This window comes from Lichenostomus cassidix, chromosome 2, assembly GCF_008360975.1.
Source record: "Lichenostomus cassidix isolate B80296 chromosome 2, HeHo_3.0, whole genome shotgun sequence".
NCBI classification, from domain to species: domain Eukaryota; kingdom Metazoa; phylum Chordata; class Aves; order Passeriformes; family Meliphagidae; genus Lichenostomus; species Lichenostomus cassidix.
In genome coordinates, this window is record NC_139482.1 from 122,844,526 (window position 1) to 122,867,578 (window position 23,053).

A 23,053-nucleotide genomic window follows, 5' to 3' on the forward strand; every position below is an offset into this window, starting at 1 on the left:
GTGAGTGCTTTCATTTCAGTGAATAGAAAGCACAATGTGACTATGACAAAGCATCTGCATCACTGTTTGCTTTGAGTAACCATGACAAAGTTGTTTTTTCAAATTCAAAAAATCCCTTATATCAAAATCTCATTTTGGAAATGGGCTTGCTTTAGCTCAACAAAGTCCCACTAACTCATTTCACAGATGACTGTAATAATCATGGTTCAGTAAATGGGTCTTCCCATTGTTTCAGCAGTGAAAATTACATTCATTGGAATAAGACAAAATAGTAACTTTACATCTTAACAGTCTGGCATCAGAAAGTGAACAAAGACATTTGGCTCTAACCACACACATGGTACATGAAGTAGTACAAAAAGCCATAGTCATGATCAGCAATAGATTATGTTGGACATTTAGGGGCAGATTTTAGGCAGACTTGTGCCACTCTCCAGTTTGTGTATGTGCATGCATTTTTATCTCTGCACCATAGGTTCAAGAAAACCATTTTTGGACAGTCTTTCTGTAGGCAAACAGCTTCTTATGTATTCCATGGGATGGGTTTCCCAGGCCGATCCTTATGCTGTGGAAGTGATATGCAAGGCCTTGCACTCAAAGACTCAGTTCATCACTCTCTGATCACTCTCCCTTGACTAAAAAGTAAGCTTTCATGATTTCTCCAAAGTACCTGTCTTAAATAATGGCCAGCATTAATTAAAGTGAATCCCAGGCTCATAGATCTCAGACATGCCAAGTACTACCTAGAATCCACATTACTTGTGCCCCATCTTGAGTTTTAATTCTAGTCCCATGTGCTTGTCCCAGTACTAGCCCACCACTTTAGCAGCATTCATCGAGTAGCTTTTTTGAAATACCTCACCAGCTATGGTGAAATAACACAGTTGTGTTTATACAACATCATCTTGTTTGGCAGAAAAGGATGCAGCACATTACTAAAATGGATTATTAAAGAAAAAAATTAACATTACTGGCCAACAGAGCATGGCTGTTGGTGTTCACAAATTATATAACTTAAAGTATTGTCTTTACAAACCAAAAACTCTAGCACCTCAGGGGGAGCATTAACAAAATGACATTTGTAACAAACTGCATTGTCAATAACACCCATCAGATATCCATATAAAGGACAGGTGTGATAGGTCTTGTCTACCTCTGTTTCATGCTTAATCTTACATCTTAATACTTCAGTCTCTTCCAGAGGAGAAAACTAAGCAGGATTTTAGTTCAGTCTCAGACAGGTGACTGTCACACAGCTTCCTGGCAAGGGAGCACAGGGCTGAGCAATGTTATGGGTTGCATGTTTTGACCACGGGCAATGTGCCAGTTTCCTTTTCCTTCCAGGTGTGCAGAACTTCAAGAACTGGTTGGCAAGTGGTACATGAAATGTCAAAATAAAGTAACATTATACATTAATATATGTAATATATACATATTAATGTATGTGCTTAATATGTATGCATATTAATATACATATATAATATTTCTTATATGTGGACTGGATTCAGTAAGGCAAAAGGAATCAACACATTTGCGTTCATCAGATGTTAATTATAAGTAACATTTACACTTTTCTCTCTCCCTTCATGTGTTAAAAATAGTCTTGCTTATGAATAATGGTCTCTGCTGTGACACAGCAATCTGTCTGAGCTGTGCTTTGCCAAGGAACAAAGTGTGACCCAAATTGCCCATGGCCCATCAGTCAGGACAGATTTTCATTTTACAGTGTAAAATGTAAAAAATTCCTTTTAGCTATTGGATAACAAATGAGAGCAGACAGAAAGGGTTTAGCAGTGCTTTCCTTAACCTTCCTATTTCTTCCAGCAGTAAATAAGTGGTTGCTGACTTCTAATGGCAGCCATAGTGCTCTGCCTTAGTAGCTCCATTTATTGGGCAAGTGAGCTGCAGGACTGGCAATGGACTACTTTTCCGTCATTAGCAAATGAATGTAGGATGTGTCTGATCAAACATATCATTTGAGATCAGTAGAGCATTTTCAAAGAGGATCATCAAAACACCCCAGCTGACCATGCTTTGGTTGACACATCAGGGTGATCTTGGAGCACACACTGGTTTTGTTGATAGGTTTGAAACTGGAAGATTTGTATTACAAGTGTATCTGCTATGCACCAGACTCTAATGGTTGTTCAGACCATGGGACCAGACTAGCCTAAAGAAAAGATCCCTGAAATTATACAATATGGGCACGAAATCTTTAGAAATTTTTCCCTCCAGAGATCCCGTCCTGCTGTCCTTCCCTTCTTGCTCATTGCAGTTGTTGAACTGGAGCCCTTCAAACGCCCCTGAAGGGCGGCCAGCCAGGGCCAGCAAGGAGAGCCCACAAAGGAAGACCATGGATGTTCACCCAACACAGGGAGTACTTTCACAATTTCTAAATGCAACTGTTAAAAATAATGCCAGAAGTTTGAGAAAAGGGTGAAGCTGTCTTAAAACAAAAACATTAAGGTACATCTGGGACTTGTTCAGAAAAAAAATCATGCATTCTTGAGTTTCAAAGCCATCTGAGTTCATTCTTCTCTGAAGCTGTCAAAGCTTTTAGGAGCATTTGATAGTATTTCTAAGGCTTTCTCTGCAATATGAGGACTTTATTTTTTAAAAATATATGAGATTCTGGGACAATCACAGTTTTAGAATTTAAGAAGACCTATGAATACTAGTATATTCACAGCAAAACTACAAGAAATGCTAATACTGAATTCTCTTCTGGTTTTAAGCAAAAATCAGTTTTCTTAATGCATATAAACATTTAGGTCTTGCTGCATATAAGTAAAAAATCTTTTGCCATCTTTTGTCAACACTGTTCTTTCCTAGCAATTTCCCTATCAAAGCTTTTCTAGTATTGCTATTGCCATCATTTACTCTCCTCCATTTAACTTGCACAGTTAATGGAATGATATGTAGCCTACATGACTGCACAAGTACATAATTAGCAAGCCAGTGGAAACACATTTGGAAAATAAACTTTGTTGCAATCACTGCTTGTCTTCAAGTGTTTTGAAAAGCTTCACTCTGAGGCATGTAATTTTTGTGCCTATTTCAGGTTACACAAGAGGTCCTGTGCAGGTTGCAGAAATGGTCTGCTGTTGGTTGTCTGGTCTATGTGTGCTGCTTTCTTAATAGAAAAACTGTTTCTTTTTGAGATAACAGGCTCCCAAGGCTAAAACACTAGCATTTGGGAAAGTACAGTTATCTCCCTGTCTAACCTGTTTGACATGGGCCAGCCACTTTAATCAGACCAGCAACTGGGCTAACATTACTGCTTTCAGCTTTTTTAATGTATTTTAAGCAAATGTTTAGGGAAAGGAGAGCTGAACAAAGCAGGGCTCAACTTGGTGCTGAGCCTGATCAAGGGGGACATGTCATCATGATGTTGATGCTGGACACCAGAGGAGGTGTGTGTCTCTTCAGGTTCTTTGACGCCCTCAGCCCTTAAGTCTACAACAGGAAAATCAGTGTTTGCCACCATGGCAGGTTGCTTGGTTCTCAGGGTTGCAGAAGCCTCCAGAACTTCTGTGAGTATTCAAGCCAAGTTCCAGCTGTGGTTGAAGGACTCTGTAGGGCAAGTGGAGACTAAATCAATACCACAAAAAAGGAAAATGTAATTCTTGTAAAGGATGGAAAATCAGCCTAAGTCTGTTAGTGGCCAGAATGAAATAAGACAATGATATTGCCAGCATGCTTTCAGTGCAGCTATTGCACTGACAGAGAGAGAGCTGAGCGTGTTCTTATCTTTCTCCTGCTGTGTTTTGCAGATGGCAAGCTGGGAAAACAAACACCTTTCTCTAATCATTTTAAATGCTGTTAGGAAGCAAAACATACTCAATCTCAAGCAAAGATAAAAAATATTAACAAAGGCCCCAAAAGGCGAGATTCCTAGGATGCTGCTTGGTATGCCTTTTTCTACAAAGATATTTCAAGGTATACATTTTAGCAGTGATTCAACAGATCTTGTACAAGATTCAGTTTGTATCATCAATGGGCATGTCTTTAACACATAACCCAGTGTCCATTTTCTTTATGTTTAGCAACCTGCCAGGGTTTGATGTGCACCCACTCCACAGTCTTGCTGCTGGGAAGGATGCAATTCCAGTGGTATGGGCAGCTGGCTGGGCAAGCCCTCCTCAAAGGAAAATCTGGAAAACCACATCTGTGTGCTTGTTGGATGGAGGCCTAAGTGAACAATTCATTATGTTTATCATTATTCATAATTCAACAGACATTATTTGGACATGATTCTTCTCTTCAGATTTTTGTGTTATTCCTTGCAAGTTAGTACTTAAGTTTCAAACCAAAATCTTGTCAAGACCAAGCTTCCTTCATAGCCTAAGTTCACAGAAAGCAAAATCTTCAGTACACTCTTGACCTCAGATGCTGTTTTTTATCAGTGGTTTCTGAAAAGCTATATCTCATTTAGGTGAGTTATTCAAGGTATAAGATTAAAGGCCCTTCTGCAAAGCTTAATAAAGTTAACTAATCCTTTACTGGCTAGAAATTTCTTCTTGAACTATGTATCATTCAAATGTCACCATAATGAGCAGCGCCCAGAGGCTCTCAAGCCCTCATCAGTCTCAGGGCTCTTTCTGAGTAGGAAAAGCAAAATCAAAAACAAGAAGAGCATCCACAAGAGCATCCACAAGAAAGCCTGAATGAGAATTTCATTTATATCCACAGTCTGAAGATCAAAAGACTGTCAGATTTTCCTTTGGCAACAAGAAGAGTTAATTTGGTCTAATCTGTTAAGTACAATACTTTCAGTCACACTTATATTTTAAACCATGTTTTCACATGCTGGCAGCAAGTGAGTGTCTGCCTCTGTAGATATGATATTGATAATAGCAATGATTTGTGTGTGTCAAGATGAATTTTGAAGTGCTCTGCCGCAACCTCTGTGCATTATGGAGTGTGGGCAGTGGGCAGGGTATTGCCCCAGGACCCAGGGGAGCCAGCTGCAGTCCAAGCTCTGTCATTGACTTGCCAAGTGAGCAAGTACTAGACTGTTTTTTTACTTACAAGCAGTTAGAAAGGTTGAACACAGAACACTGCATTATGATTGGGTGGTGGTATCACCATTTTTAGACCAGTGCCTCCTCCGTTCATGACTGGGTCCTACAGGCATGACAAAGTCAGCAAAGATAACACCCTAAAGGTAAATTACAAGGGTATTAATTGCATCAGCTGATACACATGAGATCTGAGTGTGAAAGCAACATATTTTGGCCAGTAAGTGGGGAAGGAAAAGCTTTATTTCAGGTAGTTAAGCATATTAAGGACATTATGCAAAGGATTTGATAAATGTATCCTCATTTCTGGTTTTAATTATCTGGATGACATTTTCATTTGTAAGATAATGTCTTTAGCATCTGCCTATGGCAATATATGGCCAGCTTTTCAGAGCTGTTCTCAATTGCATTTGGGTAGGTGAGAGAAATTGTAAGAGCTTCATGTCTCTCCACCTGCCAGGAGAGAGTGGAGTCATGGCACTCTTCCAATGCTAAATGCATTTCCTGGTAGCCAGATTCACTTTCTATAAACCATGGAGGACTGCCTGCATTATGCCCAAGGCTGAGGTCATGTAGAGGACCAGAAGCCATCTCTGCACTTCTGAGAATCTCAATTGTGGTTTGATAAAGGCTCAGTGTTGAGATTAAATAGCTGAAAGTAAATAATCTAGAGAAATCTGTCAGGTGGGTGATGGAGTATGTTTTCTGGTCCCCAGACACTCATCTCAGCTAGAGATTCACTAAGGAGGAGTGAAGCATGCTAACAAGATCTCTCCTTTCAGCTTACAAGGAAAAGATGAAGGAGCTGTCCATGCTCTCGCTGATCTGCTCCTGTTTTTACCCGGAACCTCGCAACATGAACATCTATAAATATGATGGTGAGTGATATTTACTGGAAATCATCCTGCAGGTCAGAAAATGTGTTAGTGCTGGGAAATTACTCCGTTCACCTCCTAGGCCATGGTGTTGGTGAATATTTTGCTGATTTAACAATTTAATTGCTGGTTTGGGCTATTACTTTCTATGGATTGTGCATTACCCATGATGCTGGATATTGTTCCCAATAACAACTAAATAAACTTTCAAAGTTAGCCCTCTCGTACTGAGCTGTTTTTTCCCTGCTCCCCATTTGAGAATTACAGCTCCTCATAGCTGACATAATTCCCAAGGAAATGAAAAAAAGATGAAAGCATTCTTAAAAAATTAATCAGCTTGGGCACTGCTTGCAGGGGGTGTGAAATGGCACAGAACCCCAATAAGCTTCCAAAATTGCTGTAAATTTTTATCTTTATGAGATTAAGGTATAATTAAGCTATTACAGATAAAATGGAATGTACTGCCGAGAACAGTTTTCAGCCCATATTCTGCCATTGCATATAAAATGCCCAGGGCAAAGTTGCTAAATCATTTGTCTGTGCTTCTGATCCTACTCTGATATCAGTGCTGCTTCTCTCCTCAATACTGCTGGTGTATTGAAGGACTTATAATTTCCCACCTTATTGTGCAGACATGGAAGTGAAACAAATCAACAAACGTGCCTCAGGCCAGGCCTTTGAACTGATCCTAAAGCCGCCATCTCCAGTCTCAGAAGCACCACGAACTTTAGCTTCTCCAAAGAAGAAAGAGCTCTCTCTTGAGGAGATCCAGAAAAAGCTGGAGGCTGCAGAAGAGAGGAGAAAGGTATCTTTCTTTAAAAAAAAAAAAATTCTAGTAATTAGACATGATTTAGTGTGCAGAATAGCAATTGAGTTTCCTGTCCCTTTGTGTGTTTTCCATTGCCATCACTGACTCATGGTAGCCTGCATGGACAAAAATCATCTTGTTTATAGAAATGAATTAGTTCATATTCTTCCAGCAGCTTGCAAACAAAACTCACTGGTTTCAATGCTGGGGAAATATACATCACAAAATGGAGATCAATTCAGACAGGGCCAAGTGGGCTCAAATGTGCTTGCTAACTGTGTGAATGTAACTAAATGGTTTATTCAGGGCATCTGTAATAGTTGCTCAAAACCAGTGCAATTCTTGTGTCTGAGTTTAAGAGCTGGATCTGCAATTCAAGCAGATGCTCTCTGGACTACAAGGTCTTGACTCCTCAAAGTATCCATGAGAATAATTCACAAGGTCTGCACAAGGCAGCTAAAATGTCTTATTTATAATATAGCAGAACACAAGCCCTGAATAGAGTGAGTTTGGGACAATTCACACACACTTGAATGAAGACACTAGCGTAGCACAGCTACTAAGAGACGTTTCTAGCAGTTTCAGTGGTGATGGAAATTGGCCTTGTAGGGTTTTCCACAGATTAAATCTTCCCCTCATTATGATCCTACCCATAATGGTAAAGCCCTGTTTCATTCATAATCACTAAGATTGTCACCTAGCATTTGGCAGAGTTGGTACACCTTTTTCACAAAGGTTGGCACAAAGGCTGGCACACAGGCAGCTGAAAGTACACATTAACTGTTTGTTTGGCTTTCATCATGACTGATGTGTTGAAGAGGTCTTCATTTTCTCTAAGTCAGAGCTAAATCAGAATGCTTTTTCTTGTTTTCTTTTTTTCTTATTTTCTTTTTTTCTTTTTTCTTTTTTTCTTTTTTCTTTTTTTCTTTTTTTTTCTTTTTTTCTTTTTTTTCTTTTTTTCTTCTTTTCTTTTTTTCTTTTTTTCAAAGAGATAAAGACAAACTCCAGATCAGATAAGTTGGAGGATGGCAATGAGACACTCACCATAGCCAGCCTGAATTGCCACTCTGAAAATTATCAGTGTCTTATGTAGGCACAGCATTTATGCTGTTTTGCACCATTTCAGGAAAGTCACGACTGGCTGCAATGACCACAGAAAAATCAAGATTGATGATATATTGTCCTGGTTAAAGCCACAGAAGCTTTAGGAGCTTGGGAATTTGTGTGTCCTTCACTCAGGAGATCAATGTTATTTTGTGACATATCAGCTTGAACAGTTGAATAGGCATTAGAAACCCCTTCCACCTGCCCATGGAGTCCCTGGTAGAGGTTTTCTGAAAATGAAAGAAGCTTATATGTCTCTAAGCATTTTATTCATCTTTTAAACAATGTAATTTGTTGCTAAAACTGATGTTAACAGAACTTTTCACGATATCATCAAAAAAGTATACAGAATTTCAGGGACAGCATCTATGCCACAGATAGCACATGGATCAGATCCAGGAAAAACAACTCCATTCTCTTTCACTCCTGTCAAACCAGATCAGGGTCACTGCAAAGAACCCCAAGGGAATGATTAGACTGGTGTATGGTTTGATATGTGTCTGCTGAAGTCAGTAGATCTGGATTACTGACAGGTCTTTAAAACCTGGCACTCGGTTTCGATTTGCAGTGAAACCTGACTGTGCTGGACCTCACTAATTGGAAAAATTATCTAGATTAGAACTGCAGTGTTGCTAATTTTGCCTTTTTTGCTGGCTTGCTAACAAAGACTGTTGTTCTAGTACACACTCATTAGCACTATTGCTTCTTTCAAAGAAATATTTCTGCCAGAGTATTCATTTCAGTATGAGGACATGACTGTATATGACAGGAATTTGCATTTGCACTAGCACCTGCTGAGAAGGATGAGCTCTCACACACCCAAGTTCTGATATTCCCCAAAAACTCAATCTGTGAAGTTCCTGTGTGCTGAGTACAAATGTTCAAGTAAAGATACAGACAAAGAATGAAATGGCAGCATTTAAAAAGCCTGATATTATTCACATACTTGGTGGAAAATACAAATTTAATGTTTCAGAGATTTCATTTCATTGATTTCATTACTGTTCATTTCTTCTTAAAGAAAAACTCATTATGCAAGAGAATAGTAATCAGTGATAGCAATACAGACACCTGCCATTTCTTCCCCTTGGTACTATATTCATTTTGAATGAACATATAACTGAGTTATTTTAATAGACAAGATCCTCCACATTATCATTGCAGCAGAAATTGCCGGGAAAGGAACAAAGAACAGAGCAAAATGCTTCTTTACATCATTGTTAAATCCCTGGTGTTCTCACATCTCAAATACTGACTTCATTTTTGCCCTAAAAAAAAAAAAAGAAGCATAGTGAAGAGAAGGATAAAAAAGCAATTAGAGAAACAGAAAACCTTCCATAAGAAGATAAATTAAACAGTCCACTTTTCTGCCTGGAAAGAGACAACAGATGAAAGATAAGATAGAAGTGTACAAAGTCATGAATGGTAATGAGAAGATGAATAGGAACAATTATATTCTATTTCACACAATCCAAAGGGGACGAAACACTCAAGGAAATCATCAGACAGCAATTTCAAAAAGGAATAATTTTTCATGTGTTGTTTATTCAAGGTACATTTGTTATCACAGACTGTTTAGAGGTTATTAAAATATTAGTTAGTTCAAAAGAATAATAGCAAATTTGATAGAGCACTACCTTGTAGAAAATTATTATATAAATGGAACTTGTGACTCAGAAAATATGGAACATTGCTGACTGGTGAAAGCTAGACAGATTTGCTCAAGTTCATCTGGAGTTTCCCTAAGCATCTTCTTCCACTTTCTGCTGCTAGACAAACCAGGCAGACTTTTTCTGACAGGCAGCATGGCAGTTATTATCATACTTTTCAATCTAGGTACAAAGCTGTCTTGCATGGCCATTCTAGATCATGTCCTTCCAGCACAGTTCTAATTAAAATCAAGTATAACTAATGGATGAGAATTGCCTTTTTGGGAAAAAAAATCACTAATGAATTTTACACTGCTTAGGAATTAGGTTCTGCTCTGTTAATTAGGCAGTGTTCATTAATAAATCTTCAAACTCATGAAAACATCTAGAGCAATACATGCACTTCAGCAGTCTCCTGCTTACGCTTTTTCTAGTTTATCATTCTTGTTTATCTCCTTGTAAGCTTTTACAGGACTGCTCATTCCTTTTCTTCCCCTTTTTCTCTACCTCTCATGACCTAATACTCTCAGAGAATTTCACCTGAGGCTTTTTTTTTTTTTTTTTGCATTACACAGCAAGGCCCATTTGGGCTAGTTACAGATTTGTCCTTTCCATTTATAGAATCCTCTTTACAGCATGTCATTATTATCCTGTTTTGGTTTTATTTTTTGGCATATGTGTGCTATATTTTCCTGCTTTAGTGGATAATCAGAATGATCTTTTCATCCTTCTCACTTAGGAAATTAGAGCATTGTGACATTGTATGCAGCAGAAGTTTTTCTTACAGAATATTTAACATATATCAATTTTTACCCATTGGCCTTGAATATTCAGCTGTTATTATTCTTGGTGCACAGACTTCAAGGGGCATATGTCAAATTGTACATTTTTGTTGCCTGTGTTCAGTTTACTTACTAGCATAAAAATTAAGCACTAAAGGGATGTGCATTTCTACTAGATTTTGGATTATGGGAGAGAAACTGTAGGTAATTAAATCCTTTTAATGGCTTTGTATTGGGATGAAATTGAATCCCAAGAGCTTAGTGTGACAAAGAATGCAGGAAAACAGTCATATTTTTTACCTTGCATGCAGTTGGATATAGACTTACAGCTTCATGAGTTTTTCATGCCATTACAATGAAATGCCACAAGACAAGCCTGCTGTGCAGCCTGGCCTGCCCTGGGCTCACTGTGCCAAGGCAGGGAAGGTGGCAGAGCTGGGGGACAAATGTTCCCACCTGGACATTGCAAGGGACCTACAAAACTGTCACACAAGGTGAGAGGCAGAGAAGGCACGTGCACCTTCCCTGTCTAAAGTGGAGCTTTCTTCTTCCATCTCATTCCCTCTCCCCTTTCCCACCAAATTTTTAGGTGAAGAGGATGGGAATGAGGATAGGCAGTGCTTGAGACATATATCTCCTGTCTTGTCCACCTACTGATCTCCCTTTCTATTGCTGCTGCCCCTTGTCTGTGCTTCTGTGGAGAAGGAATACAGGTCACAACCACGAAAGCAGCAATTTTGTGCCAGTTGAGACAGAGAAAGTGAGTTTTCTTGAATCACAACATGGTTGGGCTCTTTTTTGTTTTACTCCACATCCCAAAGGTTATTTGACAGACTGCAAAAAAAAATTTAAAAAAGAGATCCTCATCTAAATTTAGGCAAAATTTTTCATCATCTAGCTTCACTAGAAGTAGAATTTCACACATACTTACAGCTCAGATGTCTCTGACTCTCCTGCTAAATGGGTATTTCTGAAGGAAGTCTAATTTAAGTCTAATCCCATGTTTTTACATGGAAAAATCCCAGCCTCAGTTTCTTCCCTGAAAACATCAGTACTTCAGGTCACCATACCAAGGCTTCACCTTGACATTTACATTGCAGCAGGAGCCTTTACTCTTGTCTTCACAATCTGCTCCATTAATAGTATCTCTTAAATACACAGTATATTGAAGAATACCAACATTATTGCACCTTCTTCTGAACAACTGCATTGTAAAAAAACCCAGACATTGAACAAATGTGTTGCAAAAGAAGAGCTCTCATGATTGGCAGTGTTTTTTAGACATCCTAGCGACTAAGGGTGTCTGAGGTTGAATGCATTCAAGCAGAAATTCCCACCTTAAAAGCAGTTGTCTGAACCCATTTCTTGCTTAAGAGTAATAAAGAATTACTTTTATCTCCATATCAATTACTTCAATATTTTGATATATCTGTCAAACAGAGATAGATAGATAGATAGATAGATAGATAGATAGATGTGAGAAAATACAGCACCTCTTACTCAGATGAGGAGAATTTTTCTCCTGTGAGTAATAATTAAGCACTGTATCTCCAAAGCCATTTCCCATAACTAGTTTTGCTCACGTAGTCAGTGTTTAGTAGTCTGTATCTGTCTCTGGCCAGCTAGGTAACAGGTATGGATTCCCTTTTGAACCACTCATCTCTGAAAACTGAAGATGCACATGATCTTTTAAAAATATGATATGAACATGACAGGAGTTTGCCTGCATTTTTAGCACAGCAGAATGTTTCTAGGAGCAAAGGTATCTGCACCAGGAACGTTCTCCAATATTTTTATTCCTCCATATTTAAATATTAACAAGTAAACATTTTTGTTTCTCCATATTCTTTTGCAGCTTTTCATGTAAAATGGAGGGAGAGTGACTTTTTTCCAAGGGCAGATAGTGATAGAACAAGGAAGAGTGGTTTTAAACTAAAAGAGGGGAGATTTAGATTAGATGTTAGGAGAAAGTTCTTTACTGTGTGGGTGGTGAGGCAGTGACACACATTGCTCAGAGAAGCTGTGGGTGCCCCATCCCTTGGAGCACTCAAGATCAGGTTGGATGGGGCTTTGCTCAGCCTGGTCTAGTGGAAGGTGTGACATGATTCCTTGACTCTATGATGTAACATTAGATGTTGCAGCTGGAGCTGCATTGGTTATGCCTTGTTATATTACAGAAGTCTTCTGAATATTCCCCCTTGAGTATTGCTTTTGTCTTTCTGTACCATGTCATATTTTTCTCTCCTTATTAGTCTTTTTTATCTTTCATCCCATTTACAGTCTTTCTTCTTTCTTTCATTTTCTCACCACAGCTGGATAAGAAACACCATAAGCAGTTTACAGCTATGGTAGAACATAGACTATCAAAGATTTGAAAATACCTTTTCCAGCATTTCAAACTGTGTTGAAAATAAACTTGAAATAAAAACTTCATATGTATGTTGGAATCCTGCATCACTGTGGAACTGTGTGAGTCCAAACACAGCCATTTAAAAGCCAAGACAACCAACAAAGGGAGTCTATTAATCCCAGCTCCCCTGGGTACCCATGGTCATTCATTTACCCGTTTCTGGATGTGTAGGAGACTTTGAACAGACAGGGTGGCCAAGTTCTTTTGCCAAATGGGTTGGAAACAGAAAATCATTTGACAATCCAGTACAAACACATACGAGCCGCCTTCCAAAATTGTCGTAAGAGGATTTCAGAATGGTCGGAACACCAGGGAAACAGGCAGACTGACAGCTGGGATACAACACCATTAGAGAAGAGACATCAGTCTAAATAAGGCTCTACCCTGTAGATGTTTTGTGGCAGGGAGGGGGGGTTCCTTTATTTCAAACCAGTCCTGGGTACGGGTGATTTTCCTCACTGAAAAATTCCTCACAATATGCCATTTAAGTCATATTGTGAAGGAAAATCGCATTAGGGGTTTAAAGTCAGTTCCTGAGGCCTGGTTCAGCTTTCAAGCAGTCTCTTACTGGTGCCAACACAATTTGCATCCAGTAAATACTGAATTAGAGTATAAGGATTTTCTTCATTATCATGAATTAGTGGACAATTTACTTTTGAATATATTGTCTGCCAGCGTAGCATCCAGAAATGTGTGTACTTTGATATGAAACTCTAATTTTTCACTGTTCTCCAGGATTTATGATAAAAAGTAGTTCCAGAAGGCAAAGGGTTTGAATGGAAGGAAACAAATCCTGAAAAATGGGCAAGTGCCCCAAAGTCTCAAAGGCATTTTGCTACCTCCATGAAAAGCCAATGTTCTTTTAAAAAGTGCTTCTTATGTGCATAGTCATAATCTTACTTGTTATTAGTGTATGGTTATGTCCTTGAAAATGTCTGTTTCCCAAATCTGAAGAGGTCTGATTTTATAACACATCATATATGCATATTTAAACACTGCCTAATATTGGCCTTTCAAATTATCAAGTCACTCCTTAAAGATTTCATGAGAAAGGATGCTGCAATTAGCTTAATAGTGTCTTTTCTACTCAAACTCCCAACAGGAACAGAAATAGGTTCTCAGATTTTCCATTACTTTTAGATAATTTAAGCAAAGTGTTTGCAAGATTCATATCAGCAAACAAAATTTAACAATTATACCTTTTCTAAAAGTAGACAAGAGATTGCCATCGAGTAGTAAATTAAACAGAAAATGCACAATAACTTCACAAGCACTGGCCAAACTGGGACACTCAGGTTGGTCCACAAGTGGGAAAGCAAGATGAAAATGCTTAATTATTTCAGTTTTACATTGCATAAAATCTTTTAAAGTAACTTTTTTACATTTTGAGACATCCTACAATTAAGAACTATTAAATTCTAAGTATCTGAAATAAAATATTTTGCTTCAAAATAGCCTACTTTTACTATATTATTATTAAAAATTTTTATATTTTTATTAAACTCATGGGGGTTTTATGATTTTTTTAATTGCTCTACAAAATTCTCTACAAAATTCTCAGCTTTTCTTATCTTTGGCTCATCCTCCTTCCATACTGCACCAGTGAAACTCCCTCTGCTTTTTGCTTCATCTGTCTGGAGGGTTTTGTTCCCATTTGCAACATCTTTCATCTGGCACAACAGAGTCAAAGATATGAAAAATGCTTGCTCTATTACCCTGTTCAGCATATGCTGTAATGGAGGGAAGAGCCAGGAAGAGCCTCTGGGAGGTACCAGCCTTTTCAGAAGACCATTCCCACCAGGAAGTGCTCCAGAGACAAATTTGAGAAATGATCCTGTACCTGCAGCCAGGCCAGAGGTGAAATGCATTAATTGGTCAGGATGGATGGAAGTTCTCTCCTATGGCCTCAAGCAAGCCATTACAGCCTGTCAGAGCCAGATATATTTTGCTCCAACATCTTGCTGCAAGGTGTTCTGCCTGGCCTTTGCAGCCTTTTCTACTATCTGCTTAATTTGCCTCATCAGTTCATTTGGCTTTATGTATGTCTTATCTTCATTAAAATATTTGTTTTCTCCTAGCTGGATCTTGTTCATATAAAAGAATTGTAGCCTTTTTCAGTCCATTTAAAGGCACAGGATAGAATTTAATAGGTTTCATTATCACTAATTGTAATTAATGGTTAAAGCCCTTCATTTAGGCCTTAAACTAACTCATTTTTATGGATAACAATGCCAACAGGGCTTTGTGATCAGCATTGAAATACACATTTAGCCTCCCAGAGCCATATTTCATTCTCTGATTTCAGTTTGCTTCTCATGCCCCCTCTCATTTATTTTATCCAAAAATGTATGATGTTGTTTATCATTTCCAAATGACTGTCTTTCCAACTAGACTTGCCTGGAGAATGGGCCCAGTGCTGCAAGTTTTTTGGCTTCTTTCCTAGGATTAGTGGTTTCCTGTTAGCAACTTGATTTAAAATAAATAACAAAGCTTATGCTTCTGAGCTGTGAGTTTATGAAGAACACACTATTGAGCATAGACCACATCTGTTTAACTCCTACTCATGGTTTTCATCTTCCTTGCAAACTGCAAACTTTTAAGTAAAAATTTTTGGTTTTTTCTACACAATAAAATCCTTTTTTCCCCTTCCTAATCAGTGAGATGAATCCAAATATAAGTGTAATGGGAAAAGAACATTGTTTGAATTGATGATGTCTGTCTTTCATGACTATAAACTTCCAAGCCTATTATTAAATATTCAAGCACATTAAAGAAGAGTCCAACCTGGGTGAAAATTGCACCTGTCCTGCATGGTGCAATCTCCCTGGTAATCTCCCTTTTAACTCTGTACATTTCTTCAATGCCAGGTTCCTATCTCTAAAGAAAAAAGGCCTATAGATAAAAGCCTGCAGCTGCCAGAAGTTGAGCAACCACTGCAGTAATCCCGATGACCCAGGGCAGAACACAACACCATTTCTTGTTGACAGAAGTGCTTCAGACATTTCTCTGCTGCTGCCTTAGGCATGTACCCCACATTTAGCCAGGGCTGAGCCATGTTACTGAGGCTAATCTGGTTTAGTTACAAAGTGATCTTTCCAAGAAAAAGCAGCAACCTTTACACAGTTTCCAAACTCAGGGAACTGTTGCCCTGCAGCAGCATGCTTTGCTCCATGACAACATGGCAACATGCTCTGCTCCACATGAGTGTTTCATTTTGGCTGCATGTCTCTCTCTTTGTTTCCAGTCCCAGGAGGCCCAGGTGCTGAAACATCTGGCAGAGAAGAGAGAACATGAGCGAGAAGTGCTTCAAAAAGCTTTGGAGGAGAACAATAACTTCAGCAAAATGGCAGAGGAAAAGCTGATACTGAAAATGGAACAGATTAAAGAAAACCGTGAAGCTAATTTAGCTGCTCTTATTGAACGCCTCCAAGAGAAGGTAACCACACCATCACCTTAGACTAGAGAGCAAAATCTAATCAGCATTTTGCAGAGATGTTGTGCATAGTCCTTATCTCAGTTGGTAACCAGAGTCATTTTTAAGTCAGAGCCCCTGATGCCTGTCTAAACCACCACTCACTTTGGAGAAAGGCTGAAGTGCTACAGTCACACAATCACAGGATGGTTAAAGGTTGGAAGGGCCCTGTGGACATCATCTGGTCCAACCCCCAGTCTCAAGCAGGGCCACCTAGAGCCAGTTGTCTAGGACCAGGTCACTATATAGTCACATCCAGGTGACTATTTAAATCTCCAGGGGTGAAAACTCCAATTCCACTCTGGGCAGTCTGTGCCAGTGCTCAGTCACCTCACAATGAAAAAGTGTTCCCTGATGTTCAGGGGGAGCCTCCTGGGGTTTAGGTTTTGCCCATTGCCCCTGGTCCTGGCACTGGGCACCACTGAAAAAATCCTGACTCTGTTTCCTTCATTCAGATATTTCTAGACATTTGTAAGATCCCCCTGAGCCTCCTCCAAACTGAGCAGTCCCAGCTCTCTCAGCCTTTCCTTATAGCAGAGACTGAGATGCTCCTTAATCCTCATGGCCTTTTGCTGGACTATATCTAAAGAAAGGTTGATTTTTTAGCTTTTAAGAAGTGCTGTGAACAAATGAAAGGTCACTTGTGTTTAGATTTCAGCTTCTAGGAAAAGTCACAGATCAAATCAAACAATTGCCCTATGTCTGTAATTCTCGGTTTCTCAGAGGAGAAAGATGAAACATTATGGGGAAGAAAATCTTTCATATACAGCAAAAGAGGTCTGTCCTTCCACAAGTCTTACAAGGAAGAGAGTAAATATTCCTATGGAGATCTTTGGTACAGCCAGAGGAAACAGGGAATCACAAAACCCATATGCAGGGCAAAGTGTGCCCTCCTCCAAAAAAACCCTTCCACACAAGACAAAGAAACATGCAAATAAAGATTTAGAAGTGTTAAGAAAAAATTCACTCATTCTGCATGAGTGATCACTTGTTTCTCTCAATAATGAACTTTCTAATATATTAGTAAATCGGCTTAAGGAAATAGCTCTCAGAGGTTTTCAATGAGATCTTCATAAGCAGCTCTACATCTTTCATGGAGACAAAAGTCCTGGAGAGTAGGAAAGAAACAACAGAATCCAAAGGATGATGTTACAAGTAACTACGCAAACAGAATAATTCTTAAGAACTATACCCAGATTACTTGACATTTTTTCATTAGCTTTGTTTGCAGGCACATACCCCAAAGTTTATGTAAACAAAGGAAAAAGCCAATTAGTCATCCTCGAGTCCAGAGGAAGGGGGAAGGACAGCTGAAGCATCTCTCTGTCCCAGGTTAATGTTAACAGACTGTTAAACCCATTTCCACAGAAATATGATGGCATATATGCGTGAAGTCCAAGAAAGACTTCTGAGGGAAGATGGCAGTAACTCTCTTGGGAACATTTGTACTAACCAGTAATTAACAATACCATTTTGCCAACACGTGAATCCTTGAAATGAATCCTTAATGTACAGAAAAAGAAGTGAGATATCTGGGTCCAAGCCTTCCAAAGTTACACAGAACTGTGGGTGCCCCAAGATTATGGTGTCTAGAAGCTGTGGCAATCAGAGATAACTTTTGTATACTGCAGCTAATAGGAACACCAAGGAACAAGTCTCTTATAAAATCTAGCATTCAGTATTATGGACCTTTCAAGGACTGATTTACAGGTTCAGTTGGTGCTATAGGCAGTATTCTTCATCATAGCTAGAGAAAGAATCAAGAGGGCAGGTAGCTTCAGTGTTCAGAATAAGATGTTTGGAATGTCTCATTGAAACTAAGTTCTTGCATCTTTACAGTTCCTACATGCTACAGATAACAGAGTAACTAACATACAATGTGCAGGCAGTTAATTCCTATATTTAGTTTAATATCCAGGAATTCAAAAGGCAAATGTGAGCATGTGGCACATTTTATGCTGCAAGCAGCACCTCTCCGTGTGGCCTTTTAAAATGGAATTCTGTGTGGTGCTGAGGATTATGAGGCTATATCTGATAAAAGACTGAGCTCCAGAGCAGGAGTAGAAAGTAAAACATGCCTCTGGCTGGTCTGGTGGATCACACCTCTCCTGAGTTACTTCCTTTAAAAATGGTTGTGCTGTGAAAGAAGTTTTGCACAAGCATCAAATGCATGACCTAAACGGGTTGTCAGCATGAACCTCCCTGGGCAGGCAGAATGAGAAAAAGGTTTGATTTTTCCCTTCTTGATGTTTTCCAGGAGAGGCATGCTGCAGAGGTCCGTAGAAACAAGGAGCTCCAGGTGGAACTGTCTGGCTGAAAACAGCAATGGTGGATGTGACCCATCCCCACCATTAGTAAACTCCCCCTGCCTATATTATTATGGATCATGCGATATCAGTATGGGAAATGTATGACGTGGTTTAAAAAAAAAAAAGTAAAAAGCAAGAACTCAATAAAAAACTTTAAAAAAGAAACAAAAAAAATAAAAACAAAAACAATGCGGTCTCTTTGCAGAATGATTTGCTTGATGTTTAAAAAACTTGGATCTTATTTTGTAAATACTTACATTTTTGTTAAAAAATACAATTATTGCATTATGCAAGTTATTTCATAATCTTACATGTCCTGTAACAGGCTTCTGATGTTGTCTATTTCCACTCAGTTGAATTTGCTGGGTCTGTTCATTTGAAGCACCTCACGTCTAATTCCATTCCCTGCGACTTCTCATTCCAACCCACCATGAGGTCAGTAGTAGTTCTATGGTGCTAGAGGCCAGTCATTGCCTAATAACCTAGACTGCTTTGCCATCAATAAGCTTTCTTGAAACAGTGACTAGATCACAGGTATTGTGACTTCACGTTCAGCTGTCCAAGACAAAAGGGTTTTTCAAATGCAACTTTTGCAGCAGGACTCTGTACTATGCTGTATCATTGAGGTTGAGTCACCACATAGAGTGTTTGTTGCTTCTGCTTTTTGAGGTGAGAGGCAACAAAAACAGCTGTGCCACAGAATGAAATCAAACAAGATCAGTTTGAGACAAATTTGAGAGGCACACTGTAATCATCAAACTATGACAAATTCTGGATTATGCCAAACAGCCATACAAATGATAAGTGTAATGTGAGCTTAATTCACCACTTGAAAATTTATTGATGGAGCAACTAATAGATAGCATCAAGTGGCTTTATCTGTAGGTGCCATGATCTATGATACTTACCTGATGCTACTACATTACATGTGTAATTGTACAAGAGGCTACCGAATATTTCACCTGGAACTCATGAGCCAGTTGTTATCTTTTTTTATGACACTGCTGACTTCCATTCCTCATGACCTTTACTCTTCAGTGTTAGCCAACCCTACCTAGTGACAGACATCTAGGACTAAGAGGGCTGAAGCAGGAGGAATGACTAGACAGGGTGCTTGTGCCAAGTACAGTATCACCAAACCTAACACATCATCCCCAAAATAGCTGCAGTTTTGAAGTTGTCCCTACCCCCCTGGAGGTTGCTGCCTGCATATTCTACTCTTCATTAGTGCTATTTTCCTGTATGTCATTGTGAGCAAGATGTGATTAATAAAGAATTGGGGTTCTGTGAACTGAAAAAAGGCTTGTTTCTTTTCTCACTCCATTACGTCTCTGGCATGTGCCTGTGTAAGGGGAAAACCTAATGCAGTTATAAACACATGGAAATGAGACTGAAAAAGGACCTGTTAGTCAACCAAGCTGCTAATACAGGACTAACCCCTGCTATGCATTTGCCAGTGCTTAGGCTGGTTGTTTTTAAAAATTACCATATAAACTAAGCCTGTAAATGTGACCTCTAGCACCGAGTTTATTAAAAAGAAGTAGCTACGTACTCATGCACAGGCACCCCAAAATCCTGACTCAGTATTGGGGGGAAAAATGGAATCTGGGGAAAGACAAGTAAATAGTGTAGCTCTGGGTACATACATCAATAACTGCAACAAGTTTCTGGGTGTTAACATACTGATTTTCAGAGTAGAGAATATTCATCTATGGGATTCATTGAAGAACAAAATCCCTTGTGTTTCTGCTGAGCTGCAGAGCGAAGATGTAAATTGAATCAGACCCCATTTCAAACCGAACAGGTGACCAAGTATTCTCTCTAGGATTAGTTTTCTGATTTAAAGTTATAAAAGTGGCATCATTTACTAGTTCTTTCAGAGAGATGGACATTAGACTCCAGGTCTGCAGCAGTTGGGTTTTTTTTTTATTTTATTTTATTTTATTTTATTTTGGAACCAAAAAGCAAAAGAACTGTGGTCAAAAAGCAGCAGAAGCAGCACAAGTTGAACCAGGAGAAAAGCTGTGAGCTCAACTCTGTGTGCAGTGAGCTCCATACCACAGAATGGAGTACTCCAACTTGTTATGGCATTTGGGTTTTCTTGTGTAAATTATTTGTCTTTCTCATAAAATCACCAGAATTAAACCTGGCAGAGAAGACAGATAGCAGACTTTGAATCTGGAAGACATGAACTTCGGCATTGCCAAGCCTTTAAAGTTTGTGTATTGCTTTAAGCCCTAGTTAAAAAACAAATGGGCATTATTATGATTCAATTTAAGGTCCAGGATCTTAGTTTGAGGGCTTGTGGATTCTGTTTTCATTTCCCAATGGCAAGACACTTACAGTTTTCCCTGTCCATTGACTTAACAAATTCTGGTATTACTTCAAGCCCTTTTTCTGTTTGTCTTGCTGGCTATGGTTGCTCTGAGAAAAAGCCAAGGACAAATCTCTGGTGCAGAAGCCAAGCAGGGCAGCTTGCCTCACTTCCATGGGGTTCAAACCTCTTCCCCCACAAACAAGGGTGTCCTCACCCAACGTGCCTGCTGGGATGGTCTCCAGCACATGCCCACTTCATCAGAGACCTGGGCTTTGCCTGGGAAGTGTTTCTCAACAGGTACCAAGGCTGCATAGGGGAGACAAGTGAAGAATGAGACAGTGTGAGCACTGCTGCTCCAGGTCACAGCCCATGCTCTGCCCCTGCTTTCTTGGGTCTTTGAACAGTTGAGGGTCCACAGTTCATTTTAGTAACGTATAACTATGCTCTGAAAGCTTGTTTGCAAATACACTGTGTATTTAATAGAAAAAGAAATATCTGGAGACCTGCAGCATGGTCATTCCCTTCTTTTACTCCTGTTCCTTTACATTTTCTTATATTTTGCTTTAGTGTTAGCAAAAGTGTATTGTTGCCATGAGTCTCTTCAAGTGGAGCTACAGATAAAGGGCCTCCTTTGAAAAGTAATAAAATACAAATATAAAACACCTGCTTTTTAAATTATTGCCCTTCTGGTAAGACATCTCAGGACTTTTTTAATTCAATGGTAAGCCAAGTGCTAATGGCTTTTAGATCAAAAAAAATAGGCCTCTTCTTTGATTAACTTAGGTGCTCAGGTCCATGCCATGAGCTGTGAGCAGCTGCTGCTGAACTGCAGGCCATTTTCCATAGGTGCCTGAAGCCTGACACAGGATGGGAGAGAGCCTGGAGTGCTGGCATTGCAGCACACAGATGTTCCTTCTCTCACTGGAACATATGATGGCTCAGAAAGAGGGCAGAGCTGTGCAGCACATTTAGAGAGGCACTTCTGGCCTGTGATTTCCACAGGGCCAAGGAAGGCCACTCCAGGAGTGGGAAGGGTTTGATCTCATCTTGGTTAACTCATCAGTTATGTCCAGGCTGCTACAAGGACTCTGCCGGAATAATCAAACAAGAAGGACTCAGAGCTGTCACAATTCACATGGTCCTACTGAAGCCACAAAATTTATGCTCAAACCAAGTCATAGAATCGTAGAATCATTTAGATTGGAAGAGATCTTTAATATCGTTGAGCCCTGGCATCATTAACCTGGCACTGCCAATTCTACCACTAAACCATGTCCCTAAGTGTCACGTCTACATTTTTTTAAATAGCTTCAGGGATGGTGACTCAGCCACTTCTGATCCAATGCCGGACAACCCTGTTGGTGAAGAAGTTTTTCCTAATAAAAATCAGAATCCTTGAGGTAGGAAAAATTATAGAGTCAACCTATGACCAAACACTACCATGTCAACTAGACCATGGCACTAAGTCCATGTCCAGTATTTCCTTAAACACATCCAGGGATGGTGACTCTACCACCTCCCTGGGTAGCCCATTCCAATATCTAACCCCTCTTTCTGTGAAGAATTTCATCTTAATATCCAATCTGAGCCTCCTTTGGCACAACTTTAGGCTGTTTCCTCTTGTACTGTCATTTGTTACCTGGGAGAAGAGACTGACTCTGCTACTACTTCACAAATATTTCCAAAGTCAGGAGGCTTGGATGCAGGGTTTAAATCCTCCACCAGATCAGAACTTGAAAACAATGCCTTTTTATCCCCTTGGTTATCCTGCTTCTTGTCATATGGAAGGTTTTTTGTTGCTTGCTTTTTTGAATGACTGGAACAAAATCTTAATTGTTCTACAGCCAAATAGCAATGTCTGCCTGTTCCTTCACTGCAGAATCCCCAAACTTGTCACTGATGCACAGCAGCACTGTACCCACAGGCAGAGTTGCCTACTCTCATCTCCCAGAAGGACAGACACATGGTTTAAAAACTACATTTAGGGCAGCATGAACATCTTTCTCATTGAAATTTCATGTCAAAGCTTCATGTCAAATCAAGCTCTCCCATCAGGTTTTGATGGAGAGAAGCAAGGATTGCACAGGAAGAGGCAGGCCCCACATCCATCTTACAGCACATGCCCTGTTCTGAGCATATTCCAGCGGTGGGAAGAGGATCCATTCACTCAGCAGAAGGGATATTACCAGGGTGATAATGGGATAATTTTAGCTAACTTTCCCCGTGCCTCAGGGCTGGTGCTGCAGTGATGCTGGTGCAATAGTGCCATGCAGTGGTCAGATTTTACAAGGGGGAGCATCTCTAAA

General features: G+C 39.5%; 1 protein-coding gene across 1 annotated transcript in view; it reads left to right on the forward strand.

The window, feature by feature from the left end:
• STMN2 (stathmin 2) overlaps nucleotides 1-19,730 on the forward strand; it is a 37,390-nt gene extending 17,660 nt beyond the window's left edge. The window contains exons 2-5 of the mRNA XM_085053082.1: nucleotides 5,804-5,899; nucleotides 6,529-6,701; nucleotides 15,894-16,085; nucleotides 18,379-19,730. Coding sequence (XP_084909208.1) covers nucleotides 5,804-5,899; nucleotides 6,529-6,701; nucleotides 15,894-16,085; nucleotides 18,379-18,438 — 521 coding nt within the window. The 3' untranslated portion in view covers nucleotides 18,439-19,730. The remainder of the gene's footprint in view (nucleotides 1-5,803; nucleotides 5,900-6,528; nucleotides 6,702-15,893; nucleotides 16,086-18,378) is intronic.
• The last annotated feature ends 3,323 nt before the right edge of the window (nucleotides 19,731-23,053 follow it).